General features: G+C 43.9%; 4 protein-coding genes across 4 annotated transcripts; all 4 read right to left on the minus strand.

The window, feature by feature from the left end:
- Nucleotides 1–1,240: 1,240 nt before the first annotated feature.
- Nucleotides 1,241–2,308, minus strand: O0I10_001439 (uncharacterized protein; the record flags this gene model as incomplete). Its single annotated transcript, XM_058481535.1, has 1 exon — nt 1,241–2,308. One exon carries the CDS (start codon nt 2,306–2,308, stop codon nt 1,241–1,243), a length of 1,068 nt encoding a protein of 355 aa, XP_058347392.1.
- Nucleotides 2,309–5,954: 3,646 nt separating this feature from the next.
- O0I10_001440 (uncharacterized protein) lies at nt 5,955–9,859 on the minus strand (the record flags this gene model as incomplete). Its single annotated transcript, XM_058481536.1, has 15 exons — nt 5,955–6,141; nt 6,201–6,323; nt 6,392–6,539; nt 6,605–6,763; nt 6,828–7,262; nt 7,315–7,495; nt 7,551–7,681; nt 7,741–7,824; nt 7,881–8,046; nt 8,106–8,411; nt 8,472–8,699; nt 8,753–8,894; nt 8,948–9,283; nt 9,344–9,525; nt 9,584–9,859. 15 exons carry the CDS (start codon nt 9,857–9,859, stop codon nt 5,955–5,957), a joined length of 3,084 nt encoding a protein of 1,027 aa, XP_058347393.1.
- A 135-nt stretch (nt 9,860–9,994) lies between these two features.
- Nucleotides 9,995–13,068, minus strand: O0I10_001441 (uncharacterized protein; the record flags this gene model as incomplete). Its single annotated transcript, XM_058481537.1, has 16 exons — nt 9,995–10,252; nt 10,318–10,665; nt 10,724–10,773; nt 10,834–10,981; nt 11,035–11,115; nt 11,171–11,320; nt 11,374–11,496; nt 11,558–11,638; nt 11,697–11,801; nt 11,859–11,978; nt 12,040–12,139; nt 12,201–12,399; nt 12,460–12,568; nt 12,633–12,784; nt 12,838–12,885; nt 12,948–13,068. 16 exons carry the CDS (start codon nt 13,066–13,068, stop codon nt 9,995–9,997), a joined length of 2,193 nt encoding a protein of 730 aa, XP_058347394.1.
- Nucleotides 13,069–15,883: 2,815 nt separating this feature from the next.
- On the minus strand, nt 15,884–17,503 carry O0I10_001442 (uncharacterized protein; the record flags this gene model as incomplete). Its single annotated transcript, XM_058481538.1, has 1 exon — nt 15,884–17,503. One exon carries the CDS (start codon nt 17,501–17,503, stop codon nt 15,884–15,886), a length of 1,620 nt encoding a protein of 539 aa, XP_058347395.1.
- Between the last annotated feature and the right edge of the window lie 677 nt (nt 17,504–18,180).

Consider the following 18,180-nt stretch of genomic DNA (forward strand, 5'->3'; position numbering starts at 1 on the left):
GGTGTACTTCGTTCAGTTACGTATTGCTGGTCGTGTTGTGTAACACAGCTTGTTTGCATGAATGAAAGGGTCAATGTATAATTACTTTATGGATCATCTACGAGCAGGCATGTATTGCTAGCTAACGGCCACTTTTTATCCAATCATCATTGCTGCAAGATCCACTGCATGGGAACGATGCCCCTGCTCCAGACATACATTTCCATGATTAAAGTAGGTTGATCCAGAGATGATTTGACTGAGCTGCGGTCAAAGAGACATCACTCGAGACATAAGCACGCTCGATGTAGCTCAACCGATGTAATCTTGTGTGAGCGTAACTCAACCAAATCAGCTCGGATCAACCTACTTTAATCATGGAAATGAATATGTCTGTAGCGAAATTTATGCAGTGGATTCTATTGCCAATGCTGATTGGATAAAAATGGCTATTAGCTGCCAATGTATGACATAAAAGTGAGGGTTGCGTACCTGTCATGCATTGTCCCTGAAGTCCTGACTTTTAGCTGAGTTACCCAAAGAGGTCCTTCTGCATCTTTTGCTCTGCCGGGGTCCACCTATGACAATGAACAAAACCACTCTTCATATAGCATCGCGCTTACAAACGTAAAGGTGCCTGTATCTCCGAACTTTACAATGAAACGGGGGGTTTTTATTAGAGCAATGTGCTCGGCTTGGCCAACTGCACCTTGTGTGAAAGTTTCACGATCAAGCTTCTTGCCAATCCCAGATTTCGCAATGTCGCCACCAGCCAAACTGGATCTGAGGGTCGACCTCTTCGACGACGACGGCCAAAAAATATTTTTTGGGCTAGTTGCGACATTGAACGCGAAACTTTCACACAAGGTGCTGTTGGCCAAGCCGAGCACATTGCTCTAATAAAAACCACACGTTTCATTGTAAAGTTTGGAGATACAGGCACCTTTATGTTTGTAAGCGTGATGCTATATGAGAAGTGGTCTTTGTTCATTGCCAAGTATTTATATGGAGGCTTTTGGCCTCGTTTTATTGGGAGTGCATCGAAGAGTGGCACCCCAAAATCGGAACGATATTGAAAAAACGTACAAGAACTACGTATTGAAGGAATGACTACGTCGGGCTATAGTCCCTCGGTGGCGAGGGACTTCGAGAAATGAGAGGAAGGGGTAGAGGATGCAAAGGTTGACCGTTCTGTTTAAGAGATTCAGCAAGAAGATCAAGAGCTGAGAGTGTCAAGAAAGCGGTGATTTGCTTGGCTTGGTCAGACATAGAATTGGGTATCGTGAATATGGCGAAGGAGCCCGGAGGTGAATTGTGGCGTCGGCAAGAGCATGTTGTCATCGAAATTATCAGGTATGTACTCGTTAATGATATTGTCGTTATAGCTTTCAATAGACGATAGATCGAAGTTCGTTTTCATCGGAGATATCAGACGTTTGGCTGTTGGCAGATTGCGACGAAGGTGAATGAGGCATAGGTGGTGTCGTAGGACTGGATGAATCAGGTTTGGGTTTACGGTTGAGACACTTAGCGGCGCGATGGCCTGTGCAGCCACATGACCGGTAACAAACACGAGAACGAGTAGCACGATTAGGGCATGCAGATGTAGCGTGACCAGCTTGATGGCAATGAAGGCAATGGAGCGGCATTTCTGCCCACGTAACATGAAACAGGTCGTCTGAATTGGGCCATGCAACTGTGTGGCGTAATCGGGTTGTACCAGATTTGGCATTATTAATTTCCAGAGTGGCATAGCCTTTGCCCATGAAGAGGTGAGAATCATAATCGCGAAGGATACCATAGTCGAGGACGTTGCCATAGTCGGAAAGTACTTCTTGAATACCATTTGATAACGTGTCCCTTGTGGTAAAGGGTAGATCACTAAGCTGAAGGTGTACAAGGCGAGCATCAGGAGAAGAGGTATCGAAGGTAAAATACATTGGTTGTCAGGGAAGCTGATACCCATGAACTTGATTTTGCTATAGTCTTTTGTCGGCGATAAAGAGTTCGACAATGCGACGTGCGTGATCAGAGTGGAGGCGTACTCCACAGTTGTTAGGAAACTTGCTGTTGATATGACGAAGTATTTCAGCACGGTGTTGGGTCGAGAGGTGAAATCAAAAAACAAGCTGGGACAAGCTGGTGAGCCGCCTACTTTCCACACGTTGGAGTGTGTAGCCGATTTACGACCTGTAGGTGTCTTCAAAGAATCACGAATGAGCGAAGGACGACGTGTAGCTTTAGCATACGAGAGACGTTGTGGACGATTTTGTGTGCCTGTTTCCTTATCAGGCAGTTTGGTTAAATTCTGGGAAGACATGTTGTTCATTGCCAAGTAGCTAGACCTTGGAGAGCTAAAGATGCAGAAGGACCTCTTTGGGTAACTCAGCTAAAAAGTCAGGACTTCAGGGACAATGCATGACAGGTACGCAACCCTCACTTTTATGTCATACATTGGCAGCTAATAGCCACTTTTGTGCATTCTATTGTGGACGATGCTCCTGCTCTAGACATTCATTTCCGTGATTAAAGTAGGTTGATCCGAGCTGATTTGGTTGAGTTACGCTCACACAAGATTACATCGGTTGAGCCCATCGAGCGTGCTTCATGTCCGAAATTGATGTAATCTCTCTTTGACCGCAGCTCAGTCAAATCAGCTCGGATCAACTACTTTAATCATGGAAATGTATGTCTAAGAGCAGGAGCATTCCCAGCATCACAGTGGATCTCGGAACAATGATGATTGGATAAAAGTGGCCGTTAGCTAGCAATACATGCCTGTTCCTAGATGATCTATAAAGTAATTATACATTGACCCTTTCATTCATGCAAACGTAGCTGTGTTACACAACACGACCCTCTGCATCTTTTGCTCTGCCAGGGTCCAGCTACTTGACAATGAACAAAGACCACTCTTCTTATAGCATCACACTTACAAACATAAAGGTGCCTGTATCTCCAAACTTCACAATCAAACGTGGGGTTTTTATTACAGCAATGGGCTCGGCTTGGCCAACAGCACCTTGTGTGAAAGTTTCGCGTTCAATGTCGCGAACAGCCCAAAAAATATTTTTTTGGTCGTCGTCGAAAGAGGTTGAGCCCCAGATCCAGTTTGGCTGGTAGCGACATTGCGAAATCTGGGATCGCCCACGATGAACTTCATACTTTGACACAAGATTCCTTTGACCCCGACAAGCACGTTGATCTACTAAAGAGCCCACGTTTGATTGTAAAGTTTGGAGATACAGGCACCTTTATGTTTGTAAGCGTGATGCTATATGAGAAGTGGTCTTTGTTTAATGTAAAGTATATGACTATAGTAGAGCAAAAGATGCAGAGGGCGTGTTTGAGTAACTTGAGTCATTCAGCACAGGCGATGCATGATTCTTGTACACTATCTACGGAATAGTTCAAAATGCCAGCTAATAACCTTAGTCCTCCCATTCTCCATTGTTGTCCAATCCAATGCATACGAACGATTGTCCTGCTCCAGCCTAGCATGCCCATCATTCAACTTTCTTGATCCGATGAGATTTGACTGAAAAACGCTCAAACACAGAAACATCATCCAATATCAGAAGAATCAAATTGGTAAGTTATTTGTAAACCTGCCGGCTAATAGCCCATTCCTCCCATTCATCTTTGTTGCCCAAACCAATACATACGATCGATTGCCCTGCTCCAGCCCATCATTTCCATCATTAAACTTTCTTGATCCGAGAGGATTTGGTTGAGTTACGCTCAAACACAAAACATCATCCAATTTCACAAAAATCATTTTGCAAAGTTATTTGTAAACTGCCAGCTAATAGCCCATTCTTCCCATTCACCTTTGTTGTCCAATCCAATGCATACGAACGATTGTCTTGCTCCAGCCCATCATTCCCATCATTTAACTTTCTTGATTCGAGGTAACCTGGTAGTAAAGGCAATGGCTGTTGTTGGATCATCATTATCATGTAAAGTGTAAAATGGCACTCATCCTTTTGCTATACGTCAGGATCATTTCTTTTATTTGCGTGTACCTGTTGTCTATCGTTAGGGTGATGCTGATGATGGGTGGATGGTGTATGTGGGGTCATTGAGTGGCCTCAGTGTAATAGCAGTAGGGGATTTAAACTTGGAGGCCGGTAGCTCCACGACTTAGACAACGCTTCTCTTCTCTTTCTCACTCCTCTGCTTTTATTCCATTCACGACATCTCGATCAAGGTAATGTATTATCAAAGAGTGCTCTTGTTGGCTGTGAGATGTTAATGTAGTCCTGAACATGCATTGTCAGGGAGTGAGTGTGTGTCCAAGTGCTGAGGAATGAGCGTGGTTGGTGGTTGGTGGTTGCCATGGCGATATTGTTGCTTCCTTTTGCTCGTTGCTATTCCCGCTCTACGCTTGGTGTCAACAGGTACATTCAGAGTCCATTGTTGCAGCCGAATTGGTTCCATTGACGCGTCAGCTTGTATAGAGAGCAAGTTTGGTTTCAAGACGTTGGCTGGTTTGGCGTTTTGTTTCGGCTCAACTATACTACACCATGGTTTTCGGTTTCCAGTAACCAACAACAACGGGTCTTTGTGTATATGGAAAAGGCAAGTACAATGAAACAAACAATGTAAAAGGCATTTATTGTATGTAGTGCTAATAATGGGTCGCATAGGGTTCTTTGGTCAGGCAATGCAACTTGAAGCATCATCATCATCTCTTTGGGATCGACTCCCAGCCTGTATCAAGTGGTCGATGACAATGGGTTTTTGGAAGAGCATGGTCACCGTGTTGAGGTAAAAGGGGATTTGCAACAGCTTGACATCAATGCAAACCAACACGCTCTTCTCGTGATAGGCTCGTTCTTTCCCTTGAGGATTTCTTTTCATGAGGTGGGAAATGATTGGAAGGATTGGGGATCATTCTTTCTTTGGAGAGGATGAATGAGGACAACTATGAGCCTGGACTCTATGTAAGTGATGTCCTTCCTTGCCATAGATCGAACTGGCCTTGCGTGATTCGTGCAGTGCTTTCTCAAGAACAAGGGATCGCCCGACGTTGCTCGTATGGTGGGTGATTTGGTTTGTGAATTCCTTCTGATTTGCCTTTCCTCCTTAGAGAGGATCGCCTAACGGTATACCAAATCGTCATCATTCCCGGTACCAGATGGTCTAACTTGCCTGCTTTCATTCATAGGGACGACGATTGCGATGATTAAGACTATGACGATGGTTGCGATGATAACGACGACGAGATCCACAACAATGCCGATGATAACGACCGCGAGATCCACGACAATGACGACAACGACAACGGCACAAACAAGCATGGGTTTACCGTTCCTTTGCCAAGATGAAGTTGCTTGATGATATTCATATCTCGTAGACATCGTCTAGAAGGAAGCCTTTTCTACTCGCGTGTGTTGGATATTGGGTGACGACGAGAGCGACGACTGTTGCCGAGTACGAGTGCGAGTTTACGGATGACGACGTACGACAAAGACGACGATGTTGGTCAAAGTACTATAGCTAGATGAAATAAAGCTTTGTTTATTTATTACACGCTTATTGGACTTTGCTAGCTTGTGGGTTACATACTATTGCTTCGAAGATGGAATAATAAAGATGGTTCGGTTATCGGTCATGCAAGAAGTTGGCTTTTGTGATACATATAAGCAAAACGTTGTCGCCATGTTCCATCATATCACCCTTAAAATGGTGACACCTTCAAAGTCCAAGTTGGTATGAGCATCATAGTGAATTACCTTATCTTGTGAGCGATCCATGGTCTATGATGATCTTTAGCGTCTCATTGTTACCCTATTTTCATTGTCATTATAGCCATTGTGATATTTGGACATCCCCTCTTTACACCGCGCTTGATATTAATGCCGTTCCAATTGGTCTTATTGTGGTTCATCAGCTGGTGCCTTTTTTATTGGTATGATCAAAGGGTGCACAAAGGTGTCCATCACGATACAAATTCATCCTTCTAATATCTTTTACCCAGAGCCTCTTGTTGCACGTTTTTCCAATGCTTGAATGTATTGTGAGATTCGTTCGTCTGCTGTGCTGTCATTGAGCAAACATGCAAGGCATGCAGCCCAGAAAAGATGACCATCCTTTTGCTTCCGTGCCAAAAGATTGATAGCTTGAACGGTCGATCCTGGTACTTGGCCTTTGATAAAACTAGTAGATATGGGAAAAAGAGATCAGCTTGGATACCACAAACCGCTTATGACACGTACCACAAGGCTGCAAATTCCTCTTCGGTGGTGCTATTCTTGAGCATATCTCCCCATTCAGCATATAAAGTGGGTATCAATGGGTCGATTGGTGGCAACCTGATTTTGGCAATGGCAATAGCTTCCCTGAGAGAAAAAGACCTGATTTTAATGCGACAGAGTATCACATGCTATCCTCTTTGCCGATTTCGTACCTGTACATTTTGGCTTTGCGATATACATTGATAGCATCATAGACCTTGGAACAAGCAAGATAGCAAGTAGCAGCAAGTACGGTTTGGCCAGCACGAGCAAGTTGAGTAGCGGTATTTTCCATCATGGCCAGCCATGCTTCTTTTCCAGCTATATACAAAATCTTAATGTAAGTACATGCCATACCCATATCGATTGGACCTCGTACACTGTACCTGATGGGCTCAACGCAAGTGCAATCCAATCAATCATGTTGGAGGGTGATTGTGATTCTTGCGTGTTGCTTCGAATAATATCCAGGGCAAGCTTCAAGTCGAAATTTTCTGACCCGGGCAAGGGCCAACTTCTTTCTTTGACTTGTGCCATTTGCGACTCTAGGCATTGATTGAATCTCATGAGTCAATTGACGTATATGATAATTTTCCTTCTTTCCTTTACCTTCGAGATCCAAAAGATGTCGCATGTCATTTTTATCACCGAAAAATAGGTCCAGTACTTCACTATCGCCTTCATACGGTGATCCAACATATGCATCATATAACGCGGGATTGATGTGAGCGGGTATTTTGCTTTTGACGTGCTCAATTGCTGATAATGGATCACCACCGTAAATGCTAGCTGCCAACAACAGACTCCGCCGAAGCATGACATCTTGTGTTAGGACTTGTTGAGAGCGTCTTGAAGCAATCATCAAAGCATTGGGTACTCGGCGTTTCTTCTTGGCATGTTGTACGACTTCTTGGTTCGCCTCCATTGTTGCTGTCGTTGATGTTGATGCTACCTCGGTTGCTGCCTCGGACTTATTCCCCATGCTTGGACTCTTTGTTATCATTGAAAGCTCCTTCTCCCTAGCACTTGTCCGATCATGTTTGCCTAATGATATGCATCAGCCTTGTCCATTCGTGGTCATCCATTCCCACTTTACCTTTAGGATACAAATAATCGGTCCACTTCCAAAGATAAATAAATCGATCCTCCGCACCCGATATCAATACGTCGGTATCTTCATATCCCCAGCAAACGGTAAGCACACGCCCTCGATGCTGCTTAAAATGTGCTTCGGGTATCACATGTACGCTATCATTTTCAGCTTTCAGCCCATATACCTATAGAAGGGTGTCATAAGTGAATGGGATCAATGATGCACAAGTAATTACATACACCAACAGAATCATCTTCTGATGCCGAAGCTAGATACATCTTGTCAACATGATGGCTCCATGCAAGGCAATTGATTGGCTTCTTGTGGAAATCGGACTTGTGTAACGCCGTAGAATCAGGTATAGGGATCTCTATAGCCAATACATGTCAATCACAAGTATGTATGCGTGTATCCAAGTGCTATATTTACCAGGTGAATTTTCTTGAATACTGATCTTGTGTATGGTGATGTTGCCTGATCGATAGCCAACAGCCAAATAAGTTTGATCCTTTCCTATAGAGAGAGGGGTAAGTGGGATGTTGGTGAATGAATATCTCAAGTAATCGTACCTCCCCAAGCCATGGCAGTGACGTTCACAGTAAGTGCATTACACACATAGATGATCTTTAGCGTATCAAGTCTGTACACCTCCACTACGCCATCGGTATTTCCTATAGCGAGGAATCGATGTCCAGGATCCACATCAATAATGCATCGTTTTGTATTCACTTTGGCCTATCAAAGATCATGTCAGCGGTCATTGAATTTATGAACCAAGCATCCAAGGTAGGTACCTGATTTGCTTTTGCCCATGCTGGATTGGCTTGTGCGAGAATATCTTCAAGTAACACAGGGGCAAAGTGGGGCTTCCCAGCATGAAACGCCAAAATCTTGCCATCCACACCGCATGAAATGAGAGTATCTTGCACCATGCCATGTTCACCTAGGCTGAGATCTCCTGCCCAAGCGATGGAGACAGTGCCGGCATCATGGTATCCTTTGAAACGCATGTTCTTGGTCTTTGAGATATCATACACGCCGATGCGTCCATATTCGTTGCTGTATGCGATCTTGCTATCTTGTTCTGGATGCCATTTGACCTATTGGTTCATCATAAGCATTCTATTTAAACACCCATCTTATGTCTCATTGCTTCTTACATGACGAATTTGTCCTTGCATTTCCTTCCACATCAATGAAGCTTGGTAGAAATTGTCCTTGCCACTGGTCATAGTAGATAAAAATTGCCATACTTTGATGTTGGCATCACCCATTCCCACAGCGGCTTGTCCTGGATTCCATGCAGAGATATCAATTGCATATGGAAATGCTGCTTGTGTCACCATTTGCACGCGTGCAACGCTGTCATGCATGTCCCAATAGACGATCTATTATACTTGGATTAGCATATATCAATCCCATAAACAACCATGTAGCTTACCTGCTTATCCAATCCATAGCTCACCATCCTACGGCCTTGATTCACCCACATCAAGCTGAAAGCAATCCGTGAATGGACATCAGGTAATCGTCCTTTCGAGACACCAGAGCCATTGTTGATCTTGAAGCCAATGATGTTTCCCCTTTTGTCTCATTGTCAGTATACTCGTGCATTCCATATCAAAAGGGCACTTACATGTAAGAGGATACCCATAGCCTATCTCTTTCCAATGGCGACCATGCTAATTCAATCCATAGTGTATTGCGTTGTTGTTCAGTCCACTTGGGTGAAGGAGGTGGTATTTTGACGATAGCATGCTTGGATTCTGATGGAACGTTCCAAATGTATATCTCACGGTTACGTCGCGTGCTCGATGCCAATAATGGCCATGTTGTTGTTGTTGCTGTTGCTTGGTTCCCATCCTGATACTGCCATGCAAGGTTGTTGACGTGAGCGTGTGTCATCTGATAAACCGTTTCAGTCTTCAAATCAGCAAGGACTTTTTCAATATAAATCATCCCATTGGCGTATCTAAAAAGATAAACCACTATCAGCATGGCCACATGATGTAAATTGTATCTTCGACCTTACGCTATAGCCAGGTAATCTTGCCCTGCAAAGCACATGGGAGCAATGGTTCTGATCTCCGAGTTGACCTTTTCTGATCGCCAGCATTGATCACCTGACACCAATTGCAGCACAAGAGCACCCGATTTATCACCAGAAACCAAAGTCGTGCCACCACGGATACATTGGATCACTGTAATATCATTCTAAATAGGTAATCAACATCATTAGAATAGCCCAGTATCCGAGCCCTTCCTTCATTACCTTGTGGATCGCCTTATAAGCTACAAGCAACCTGCTATCGATCAAGTTCCATGCACGGATTCTGTTCCCTTCGGCAATGTAGCAAAACTGTTCGTAGGCGGCGATCGCGTTGATTCGTTGCATTGCTCCCAAGAACGTTTTGGCAAAGGCAAAGGTTGCAAGATCCAGGACGACAATGGCATTACGGCTGGCGTATATATAATAGTTGAGAGTGTCGACAACACAAGCGCAGTGGGACGTGTACCAGTTTGGCACAGGGGGATATGCTTGTAGCATGTTACTGCAAGAAGAACGTGAATTATCCCCGACAACTGACAAGCTTTCCCCTTTCATCATTTTTATGCCTGCGAGCTAGGGTGTTATTAAATCGAAGAATAAAGCTTTTATTATGACCATAGAATAGCGTTTAATCTACCGAAATACATTGCCTAAACCATGTTCCTTGATATATTCTCCTCCATATTCTTCGTATTCTTGACGAGTAACAGCGTATTGTTTATAGCCAGACTCTTTTGCTATCATTGCAGCTCCTTTCCATGCATCCAACAATGGATTTTCAGCACGTTTGACTTGGAAGCTTGCACCAACAGGAAGGATGGCTCGTAATGATGTAAAGATGCGATTCGAGAAACCAGGTAAACTGCTGAAGCCACCAGTAACAAAGATTGTCTGTTGAAAATGGCATGTTAAAAGTTAGCATGCGTATCTTCACCCATAATAACGTAGCGCCTTACCTTGACAGTTTGCATACGACGATCGGGATTGAAGGTTCTAACAATATCATGCATAGTCTCCACCAGGCCAGCCTGATCTAATCCAACAATGCTTGGCTGGAAAAGCACCTCGCCCACTCGTACGCGTTCAACATTGACATGGAGTTGATGCATTTGGCCGACATCGGTAGGATCGTAAGGAGGATATTGACCACGTGCAAGTAGATGCATAAGCGTGTTGGTTGGCGAGGATGTAGCTTCAAAGGAATGCTCTGGCAAGAAATCGGGATCGTATTGAAGCAGCAAGGACTCGTATTGGTTCAACATTGATAAATCCTCTTCTTCTTCATCCGATTCATCTTCACGACTCTATAGTCATTGTTAGTAACAAGTCATAAAAGAACGTGTATACCACACTATTACTTACGATTTCTCGGTAGATCATCCAATCTTCATCGTCAGCACCAAATGTATCCTCTATATGATAATTTGTGCATCAGCTTACGCATTTGGATAATCCATACGTGATCCACGTACCTTCCTGACCTCTCCTTCGACGTTTACCAGTAGGGGTATCACTTGCAAGATTAGCAATGGATCGCATACGCAGTTGGGATGCTCGGCTTCGACGATCGGCCAATTCCATATTCAAACGTCTTCTCTTTTTGATCCTGTCAACCACACCCTATCATCCCATCTGTCAGCCATGCAAAGCAAAAACATCCATATATCTCATACCTGACGCTTTTGCTTCACTTCTGCAATCCATTTCTCAGGATCCCGTAATCGTCTTTCTTCTTCCAATCTTGCTTCCTCCTCCTACATAAAAAGCTCATTAATCCATCTATCCACGAACACGTATATGTGTACATACCTCTCTCGCTTTGGCTTCCTCCTTTGCCTTTTTAGCCCGTTCTCGTGCATCATAGTTGGCTTTCATCAGCTTCTGTTTCCTCTTTTCCTTCTTCTCCGCTTCAGATAGTTCATCATCAGGAATGTCGATAAGCGTGGTAACAGGGGGTCCCTGGATGTATATATATTAGTGAACAGCCCTTCACATCTTTTTCAGTAAATTACCTTTTCTTCATTCTCTTCAATGCCCAATTCTTTATTCCTTGCTCGTTGAATAGCAGCATCCGTTTGTTTGATGGTGTCATCGAGATCAGCCTCATCCTTGAAGCCTGCTTCTTTTAATCGAGCCTATGATGCCATTCAAGGTATTAGCACATGACCCACTTTACCAAAATGCAACCAATCCTACCATCCATTCTTTTTTGTTCATGATAGCTCTCGAATTCTTGAGTTCTGTGAATGCCTCAAATTCTTGTTCTCGTCTCACCAGCTTTATCGGACATGTTAGTCTATTGAACAAGTACCTATCCCCCCCACACAATACAAACCTTTTCCAACCGAGACTTGGCAGCAGCCTCCCGTAATCGACGCGCATTCTCCTCCTTTTTAGCTGCTTGTCGAGCTAATTCTTCCTCAGTCTTTTCCTCAATCACCTAGAGTATCGTGTTAAAATGAAAAGGAATGTTTATCGTTCACGTCGTATTCCTTACCGGTGGCGTATATGGGAATTGCACGATGCGATCAAACTCTCCAAACGTATCTCGATTCTCGATCTTTTTCAAAGCGTCTTGGTAATCATCAGCGACCATGACTTGAGAGTGCACCAAATCCTGAAAACCACATCTTTTTGTGAATATCATCATGCCTCATCCGGTAATACAATGGCTGTACCTGTGCCTGTGTGTTTGTCATTTTCGTGGGGAACGTCGGATATTTGAGTTGCATAAGCTTGAGCATGTAATCGGTTGCCTGTGTGCCACCATACGAAATGCTATTCCTTCATTATCAATATCTCCCTCATCCAAACGTCCCTTCTTCTTCTTCTTTCTTACCGCTTCGTCCTTTCCAAAAGACCTTTGCCATGTAACGTAGGAATAATGTGTGTGTTGCTATGTCCTGCAGAGACAACGATATCGGCTTCATCACCATCCGTATCCCGCATACCACCATTGGCGTAAAAGCTGAATAGTGAATCGATACCAAACATAACTGATGGAACATTGTATGCTTCAAACAAGAGCTCACTCATTTCTATGCACGCAAATACACAAATGAGTTATCCATCCACGAGTGTTCCAATGCATCACTTACGTTTGCGGCTCAATTGCGGAACACAAACAGGTTCTGTCATGACGATGGGATGGTTGATACTATCGGTAGTGATGCCGAGGGTGGTGAAGATGTAATCCAACATGGTTTCCTATGACATGACATGTGAGATCCGAGTATACGATAGATGTATCTCGTATTGTCATCAGCCTTACCATACGGTCAAAGTCGCACACAACGTTGCCGTCAAAAGGTGATCGTGCGTTGGATCGGCCTGCAGGATCCGCGTAGGCATCCATACCAACAGCGAGCATATTGACATTGGCTTTACGATCCTTGTACCTTGAAACAACACTGTCAAAGATCACTAGATACACATTGCTCAGTATACAATCAAGGTTGAACGCTGCAAACACGTACATGCTGGATTCGATTGTGTGGCCCAGCCTGCACGACACTGGTACGATCCTATGTAGCATTGGTTGAGTCGAGGAATAGTATATAGCGTATGATGAGATAATAAACCGCACCATTGTCAATGACGAGTGGAGTGTTGGAGTTGAAGAAGTTGTCTTCGTAATCGGTACGGATTTGATAATAAGGCGCGTCGTATTCTTTCTCCTCGAGGTGGTAAATGGGTACTTCGGTCATTGGTGGCAAAGAGGTAAAAGAAGAGGATGGATGCTGAACAGGTCACACTTCTCTTGCTGACTTTTGTTGCATAAAGCTATCCACAACCATCCCCCCGCCAAATATCAATCCCTCTCAAAATGAAAATGTATCTTTTCTTTGGTTGCTATGGAAAATGCAGATTTTAATCACGTGGATTGTCAAAGGAAAAGTGATTACTTTTGTACTTGAGTATGATCCAAATCCAACCTATACATCCACCCTCCTTTGTTGACCGGTTAATCCGTCAGCGCTTGCTGCGTATCCATTGCTACATAAAATATTTTGTCAATCAAGGTCTTTTGACTCAAAGTCATCGATTTGATTGGAGTAATAAATCCATTTCATTATGTTTCAACCCTTTCCCGATCCCGATTTGCACAAAGACATTGCCATTGTATGCAAGCTGATGATGCTGGTATTCATTCTGAGGACTACCATTCCATTTCTTTTGAGAACATGTGTACAATCAAGAAAGAGTATGGGCACGTGGACAAAATGGACACTTCTTTTTAGCATGTCCGCCTATGGAATGAATCAAGGTTTCGGCTAGCCACACGTGCGACAAACGAATTGTCAGCTGGATATCAGGTATCGCGTGGGAGTAGGTGGATACATATGTCTATGCGCCCGGGGGGGGGAGAGACATTGAGCATGTGGTAGTTGCATATGCAGCCTACTCCAGAAAACTGACTAGCCCAAGAAACAAATATCTTGGCATCCTGTGTATATGTATGTATAGGGTCAACAAGTTAGCTCGTAGTACAAGGTGATGGTGGTGACGGGAAAAACCAACATCCGTATGATATAATGCAGTCGTACTATAAAGATGAAACACGGAGCGGTCGATCTTCGATCTTTCTTGGAGAAGAAGCCGGCTGTGAGACCACAACAGGTTTCTAGAAATTACATGTCTTTTTTTGTGTGTGGCAATGTTGTTATCAAATTGGTAGTAGTAGCTGATAATGAAGGCTGTGCTATTGTTCATCTACCCTCTGTATACCACTTTCAACATCCCACCCCCAACGACAATGATTCCACCACGCTCCATATAGAAGCCAAAGCCGTGAGTATGTAAATAGAAACTTCGGCTTCTTTCTCTCTTTGTTTTGCAGATCGGAATGATAAGCGTGTGTATAATGTAGAAGGTGCGTGAGATTGGTCAACGCAGAGTAAACATGGTGCTAGTGTTGATCTACCAATATGGGGAATCGCTTTCATTCCGATCTATCCATATCAAGCATACATCCATCATAGGGAGAATTCTGAGCGCGGGTCAACATGATGTTGAAAAGGAGATGTATGTAGGTGTAATGCTTACATTGGACACATACATACATAGATCGAGCTGTCGATCGTGCATTTACATATTATTGCAATGCACGAGGTGGGTGTTGTTGTTGAATTTTTGCTTCAATGCGACAAGTGTTGAATGCCACACTATTGGTTGATTCATGCATGGGCCCCACACCCTCTATACCCCGAGCCAATTTTTGGTCTACAAGAGAAATCTAGAGAAAGAGCCAACCCACTCAAAATAGACAATGGACACGCCCTGCTCTTTACTACTTGTTCTTCAATCAAAGCGTCCCAACAAGGTTATCTCCATTTTCTCGTACCACCCAACTCCTCTTTTTCTTAAGCGATCAATGATTGTGTCACGGTGAAACAAAATGTCTAATGATCAGGTACAGCCTTTCTTTACACACACACACACACATACATAGAATAGAGATGGTGATGGGATGACGCCCACTGCATATTGACTCTTGATGATGATAGGTTCAGCCACGCGGTCTATGGCTAAAAAACCGCATTTTATTTCTCTCCCCCCCAAAGAACGTGACAAGATCTTTCCACAACCACAACCACCAACAATAACCCCCCCCTTTGTCTTTTTCCTTTTTCCCCTTGCTCCATCGGCATGCTTAATTTTAATGCTAATTTGGGTAACCGGTAGACATGTGTGTATGCATCTATGTTGACCCTATGGCGGAGATGATGATGTGGGGTCCCACCACCACCACCACCACCACCACGACCGTCCTACTATCTTGTACCCACGACGGGCAATAAGAAGCATCTACCTGCCTGCAGCCACGTGAGAATATCATTGCATAGAACAACCATACATGTGATTCACATTATTACACCATGATGACTACTACTATTATACCAACCATCAGTCTTGTTTGACTGGCAAGTGTCAATGTGACAAAAAGTCATGCAAAATGATGTACCTGGATGATGATGATGATGATGATGGGCAATATCATAAACCGGTTTATGGAGGAGCTGGAGATGATGATGATGATGGGTATGTAACAACTAAACTTTCTCATTTTGACTTTATGCTCAGCAACATGTACACGATCAAGATGATCTCCTCCTCATCAACGAACAAGTGGCCCATTTCCATGTTTAGTTTACAATGATCACAATTGTCGACGATCTTTAATTGTATACATCATAGATAAAAGCCATCCATACAAATACGAATAATAAAGAAAAGCAAAAAGAAAAAGATAAGGTATATGGTGAAGATGCGGATGATATAATCTTGAAAGGAAAAAGACGTTTGCAGGAGATAAATACATACATAGTATAATAACAACAATCGCACACAACATGAGAGTCGGTGCGTTTCTAATTGTGGAGGGGGGTTATTGGGGGAGGCTGAGGAGATAGAGATAGAGAGATATCAAAGCGGGGTAATGATGATCATAAACATACTAAGTGTAGTAGTACGAGGGTAAAGAGCGAAAAGAATTGAAAAAAGAGGGCTGGATTGTAACCATTAATAATGCATTAGCACGTCTGCAGGTCGCATGGTAGTGTCTGGAGCTGCTGTGGGTGCGTAAAATGCTGCAGGCTCAAAGGCTGTGGATGTAGTGTACATGTCGCTTGCAACAAGGGTTGTGGCATTGGCTGTAGTTGTGGTGTTGTTGTGGTGATGGTTGCTATGGTGCTGATGATGGTGATGAGGCAACGTGGTGGTTGTGGTAGCATTTTGTGGATGCATTGTTGTGTGTTGTTGATATGGTACATATTCCAGCTGTGTCATATCAAACCACTTGCATGTCGATTCCCATTCAAATTTATCGGATTGATGCATTGCCATGGACGACGTCGATGATGAAGCGGATGGTGATGAATAGCAGGAGGAATTGGATGACGATGATGATGACGAGGATGTTGACGTGGAGGGTGCAGCTCCCCAGTAATCGATTTTGGGTGGTTGCTGATATTGTTGTTGTTGTTGACGTTGTTGACGATTGGCAAGGTTGGTATCAATCTTGGGTCGTTGATGGTGTTGGCGGCGTTCATGCGTCTTTTTGTGTTGTGCAAGATTGTCGGATCGGGAGAAGCGCTTACCACAAAGGTGACACAGGTATGGCCGTTCCATCGTATGAGTACGCAAATGGCGTTTGAGATGTTCAAGCCGCTTAAACAACTTGCCACACGAGCTAAGAGGACACGTGTAAAAACGTGATGATTGATCATCTGCACCAGCTGCCTTATCGGAGTCGTTATCAAAACTGCAACTTCCAGAGTTGTTATTGTTGGACGAGGAAACGGTGCGGCGTCTTCGTTGTTTGTATGTAGGCGAGCCATCAAAGAGATCAAAATGACCAAACACACTTGACGCCTTTCGAATAGCAGGGTTCTCATGACGCTGAATCAAAGGTGCTGAATAGGAACATGAGATAGGACGAGGTGAAGGCGATGATGTGGATGGTGAACAACCTGAAGCAGCAGCAGCAGCCTTGCTAAGACATGCATCCAATTCGAGTTCGCTCAAGAGATTTTTACGGAACTCATCAAACATGGCTTGTGTTGTGTCGAGTGAAATAGATACAGCAGGATTGGCAACGGCCACTGATGTGGGGTCCACACCAAGCTTCTCACGCTTTAAATCGCGTTCGAGAGCGTCAAGGAAAAGGCGATCATGCGGCACCGAATACCAGTTGAACACCTTTTGCTTCTTTTGTGTGCGGATACAACTATGCTTGTATAGTAAATCAAGGAAGCTGGATTTGGGTTCTTCGAGTGTTGCATCCGTTCCAGGCTTAAGATTGCGTAGATCGCTAAAGACACCTTCTTCAAACTTTTTGAGATTTTGCACAGGGCGACCAAATGCATGGAAACGGAAGACCAAGCTGCGTACAATATCAGTGCCCGAAATGAAAAAGCCATGACCCCAGTGGACACATGAAATGAATTCTCCCGTAGCCAAGGAATAGCGCTTGATAGGTGTGTCGGATGGGATGCCTTCCCAATCATTGGGTGCCGTGGCCAAGAAGAATTTGAGTTTGTTGATCATCTCCAATCGTTGATTAACATCTTGTTCGCTAGGCATGGTCAATGGTGTACCATGATCTACAATGTTCGTTGCCACTATGTCGGTAGTAGCCATCTCTGTGCGCAAGACAAGAAAGGAAAAAAGTGAGTGAGGGAGAGAAAAGAGTGAGTGAGAGAAAATTCAGATGAGCTTGAGCTTGATGCTTTTATGTATTTTATATACAAGAGTGCTTCGATGCAACCAATAAATTACATCTCATCAGGAGATAGGATACGCACGTTTTTGTCGATCACAAAGTAAAGCAATAGGCAAATAGCAGTATAGAGTGGCGGGCTCTAAGCTGCTTTTTGGGGGGGATTACCCTATATATATGCCGCCGTGCATTGGTGGCCTCCAGGATCATGGGTCACTGTTTACAGGCGCTCTCAAACACTTTTTCAATGTACAACCTGATCCTTAGACTTCAAAGTGTATCAGATACACGCCGATGACGTCAACCTACTCGAGCACAACTTACCACAGAAACCTATTGTTCTCTTTGGAAAAAGTGTTATTGTATACGCCGCTGCTTGTGTGATGTGGTGATGGTTGTGGGGGAGGAGGACAAGGAGGTGGGGGAGCAAGAAGAAGCCCAATGGGGATTATCTTTGGAAACCCTGAGCCGTCTCAGCTGTGCAGCAGTTGTAGATGAAATGATTTGTTTACGAATGTGAGCGACAATCACCACCACCCATTTTGCCCCACAATAGAGCTTACGCATAAGACACGCGGCTATCAACCATTTACACACA

This window comes from Lichtheimia ornata, assembly GCF_029851405.1.
Source record: "Lichtheimia ornata isolate CBS 291.66 chromosome Unknown scaffold00004, whole genome shotgun sequence".
Classification (NCBI taxonomy): Eukaryota; Fungi; Mucoromycota; class Mucoromycetes; order Mucorales; family Lichtheimiaceae; genus Lichtheimia; species Lichtheimia ornata.